This window comes from Coloeus monedula (genome assembly GCF_965178545.1).
Source record: "Coloeus monedula genome assembly, chromosome: 1".
NCBI lineage: Eukaryota > Metazoa > Chordata > Aves > Passeriformes > Corvidae > Coloeus > Coloeus monedula.
Window position 1 is genome coordinate 61830750 of NC_138781.1, and position 4393 is coordinate 61835142.

Genomic DNA, 4393 nt, shown 5'->3' on the forward strand with positions numbered 1-4393 from the left:
GGTTTTGCTCATTCAGAGGTTTAAAGACTGTTGGCTTTTAGATCAACGGTTCATTCATTTTATCACTCATGAGCTTATAGATAAATAGCTCTAGCTGGTTAGAAAACAACTGAGGCTCAGCTAAGCTCAAGTCTTTTAAGGTGTGCAGGACTGTGCAGACCTCTGACTGTGCAGCTGCTGAACTAGTGTGGGTTGCAGATGCATCTGTAATTTACTGGTGCTGTTTTTTAGTCAACACTAAGTTTAGCAATGTCCAGGAAATCCTTTTCTCTGAAGTTCCTATTGTTCTCATGCTCCTACCACTCCCCCATGAGCCAGAGCTGGAAGAGCAGCTAGTGTCCTATGTGTCAGCTCAGGACCCTTTCCTATATGAAATTTGGCATTTCATTGAGATATAAAGTTACCTTCTCCCCATAACCTGTGTTTCATTTAGCACACAGCTATTTTTGTGGTATTTTGAATCTACTGCATTGCTGATACATCCTTCTGAAAATAGCATGAGGTTCACCCTGGTAATTCTCTATTTCCAACCCCAGACTTGAGCATTATGGGTTTCCTGGGAAGAAAGGTGTGTAGGCAAGACCAAAGGCAGCTGTATACTGTGAAATAATAAGTATCAGACAAAATACAGTATCACATCTAATAGATGTATTTTAAAAGTGGAGACATCTATCTTTAATTGCATTTTAAGTACGTAGTGAGAAACCACAGTCATACATTTTTTTAACAAACCTTTACATCTGAAGTCATAATAATACAAATAAAAAGTGCTGATTATATATGGTCAAAATAACTCAGGCAAATTTTTGACAACATCTTCTAAATATGATCATGTGGCCTCTGTCAGCAACACTCTAAAGTCAGGCTGAATGATGTCAATGACAATCACTGTTTTTCCTTAGCTTACCAAAAACCAACAAACCAAAAACAATTTTTTTTTTGTTCATTTGCCTTTTTTAATTTGCATAGCTTTCAGTATTGCTGCCCCCTCACCTCTGCATATTGCAAGCCCATCTCTATTCTGTATAATTACTTTAAAGTTCTTAAAATTTTTAATCCAGTTCTCCTTGAATACATAATATATATTTTCTACCAATTATAAATACATAATTTTTATTAATCTGATTTCAATAACATGCATTTGTATAATTATTATACAATCAAAATAGACATTGACTTTACACAGTGTGTATGCTTTTATTTCAGTAATATTGTTCAGACACACTGCTCAATAAATCAAACAAATAAAGAAATAAAAAGTTAAAAAGGAGGGAGAAAACCTCTGGGAGGAAACATTCTCACAGTGATTACAGACCAAAAAAAAATACTTATCAGAAAAAGGGTTTATTAATACACAGAAAATCCTCACAATAGCTGAAACACAGTTTAGGAACTAGTAAACATTTTAAATAAAATTGTGCCAATTATGCAGTGCCCAAGCATCTGCTTGCTCTTAATTAGATGGGGAGGTGAATGACCACTGTTTATTTTCATTTTCCTCATTAATTATGAAAAACTGCATTCAATTCATCTTGCATGGTGAGAGACTGGCTGCGCAGATGTAAGTCATAAGGGAAGTGGCTCTCTGTAGGCAACCTGAACATCGAGCTCTGCCCAAGGGGACCCCTGGGTGGCACTGCACAGTAATGCATGCCATAATTGTAATTTTTGCCATAGTCCAAGCTTTCCTCTTGCTTCAGGGAAAATATCCCATTATAGTTAATTGGGGGAGGACTTAAGGGACCTTCAAACTGTGGGCTGGCGCACTCAGGGGAAGTGCTTTCATAGAAGGACTCGTAAGCGCTGCAGTAATTGTATGGTTTCATGGACTTAGAGTTGTCAAGCGTCCCATGCCCTGGGGGGGTGCCAAGCTCCGGGCTGTGGTAGGGAGGATAGAAGGTGGAGTAGGGTGTGCGGGTATGATGGGCACCTTCACCTGCCTGGCCCATTAGGAAGCTTCTGGCATTCAGCTGCAGGCATCCCGCCACCAAGTTTGTAGTTGGCTGGGACAGACCCTTGCACAAGTTTTGGACAAAGGTGAGCAGGTCGGGTCTCTTGCCAATTCGCAGTATTTCAGAAAGAGCCCAAATATAGTTCTTGGCTAGTCTTAAAGTTTCTATTTTGGACAGTTTTTGTGTTTTAGAATAACAAGGGACCACTTTCCTTAAATTGTCCAGAGCGTCGTTAAGGCCGTGCATACGGTTCCTCTCTCTAGCATTGGCTTCTTGACGCCTGAATTTAATCCTTTCCATCCTTATCTTGCTCGTCTTTTTTTTCCTAAGACCCCTTCGCCTCGGCAAGCCATTCTCATCCTCCTCTTCTCTCTCTTCCTCCTCCTCTTCTTTTTCTGTGTCTTCTCCAGGAGATCTTTTAATATTCTTTCCTCGGAGGATGATCTGCTTTGAAAAGCTTTCTGGGTTCTTCATTTGCTTTTGGTCATCACTTTCTCTGGGAAACTTTCTACACATCTGGGATTCTGGCATTACAACAGACTCATCAAATGGTAGTGTTAACATGGTTCTATAATCTTAAGTTACCTGAAAGAATGCCAGCACAATGTTTAAATATTTCCATTTTCAAAGTTTCCCGACTCACACAGACAGCCTCATGCACCTTACTTGTGTCTGTGCGTAAGCTCTCTGTATATGAGTGTATGTGTGTGTGTGTGTGTGTGCGTACAAATGATCAATCTATATTTTTTGAATAAAATGGCAGTTGCAAATGCCCACTTTTTAAAAGATAATGGCTGTTGAGAATTCCAAAATCACTTGAAACATATGACCCTGAAACTAAAAAGCCACATTTCTCACAGATAAATGTAGAGTAAATCGATATTTTAAATGTACAATTAGCTCCCTGCTCATTTATTTTATTTTTAAACAAATCCTACAAACTCTCACCATCATGGAATTCAAAGAAATGCAAAATGTGATAAAGCAATACAGAAATTTCATTAATCCAAATTCCCCTGGGTGAAAAAATGAGGAGACCGAGTGCAGTTTTAAAATTGAAAAAGTGCCATATCGCTATTACCTGATGGTAAATATTTTTGACTTTTTGACTTATACTTCAAAATTGTGGGTTTTTTCCCCTCCACATTTCTTCCTTTATGTATCAAGATATTAAACTTTAGTAAGTTACAGTGGCCGAGAAGGAAAAAAAAAATGGAATATACCCCCCCCAAATCACTCAGCTAGTAATATAATTCAAAACAAAACACTTTTCCTAATTATATGTATTAAAATCACATAATACTTATTTCATTTTAAGACAAAAATCAGAACTATTTAACCCTAAGTGTATTCAGATTAGAGTTAGGAAATAAAATCTCCCTACCTTTTTTTTCCCTTTTTCAGGCAAAAATTCTAATTGATATTATCTCTTTAGTTAGAATCAATTTATTTGCTTTTTTCTTGTTCTTTTCTCCTTTTTTTTTTCTTTCCCATCAATGGGGGGGAGGGGGGGAGGTGAAAAATTCCCTGCACGCTATAGCAGTGTTTATGTTCTGCGAGGCTCAGATGTCTTCCTCCAGCTCTTAGCTGACAGGAGCGGTCTGTAGATTCTGACTGTAATCCTGCACGTGTGCTCAGAATCCAGCCTGGAATGGAAAAATAATTTCCTTTTCCCAATCACTTTGCTTTTGTTTGCAGTTTGGGAGCAGCAAAAGCTTGTATCCCATGGACTTCAAAGAGACAAGCAAAGCAAATGCAGGGACTTTTAAACAGAACAAAATTAAACAAAAACCCCAGTCAAAGACTAACTCTATCAGTATTGTCTACACACTTGCAGTATTACATAAAAGCAATGAAAGTTTGTAATTGCATCAGAAGAATAAAATGTTAGGAGTTATTAGACAGTAAATAGCATACATAAAATACAAGACAATGTTACTGTATCTTTAAACACTTGCATGCACACCCAACACCAACTGAAATATATCTTTATTTGTATTACCTTAGCTTTTTATTTCATTCAACAATCAGTTTTTCATTTTTTGCCTTCCAAATCTTTTCAGTCTGAATGCCGCATCGTCTCCTGGAGTCTAGATCTGTGTATATCTGCTCTATCTCATTGATCTCTAAAAAGTGACATTGATGCCAACTGCCAGAGCTGGTACCCATGCCATCTGCTAGTGACGTCATGGGGCAGAGAAAACCACGTGAGCCTTTCTCCTGGGACCTTCATTCTGCACTGATCATCTGGCATCCCTCTAAGTGGGTACCAGCATTCATGTATCAACACAGAAGGTTAGACTGATAGAAAAAAAAAAGGAAAGAAAAAAATTCTGCACCAGCATTTCACATACAGTAGGTGCATTTCCACTGTAGTTGCTTCTTTTTAGCAGTCTAGCTGCATGGATAGACATGCCAGCATTTGGTGCTATCCCTGCCTA

The 4393-nt window shown here is 38.2% G+C and overlaps 1 protein-coding gene across 1 annotated transcript; it reads right to left on the minus strand.

Annotated features, from left to right (window-relative positions):
* Positions 1–1502: 1502 nt before the first annotated feature.
* On the minus strand, positions 1503–2516 carry NEUROD6 (neuronal differentiation 6; the record flags this gene model as incomplete). Its single annotated transcript, XM_082295087.1, has 1 exon — positions 1503–2516. The coding sequence occupies one exon, from the start codon at positions 2514–2516 to the stop codon at positions 1503–1505; it is 1014 nt and encodes a 337-aa protein (XP_082151213.1).
* Positions 2517–4393: the final 1877 nt, after the last annotated feature.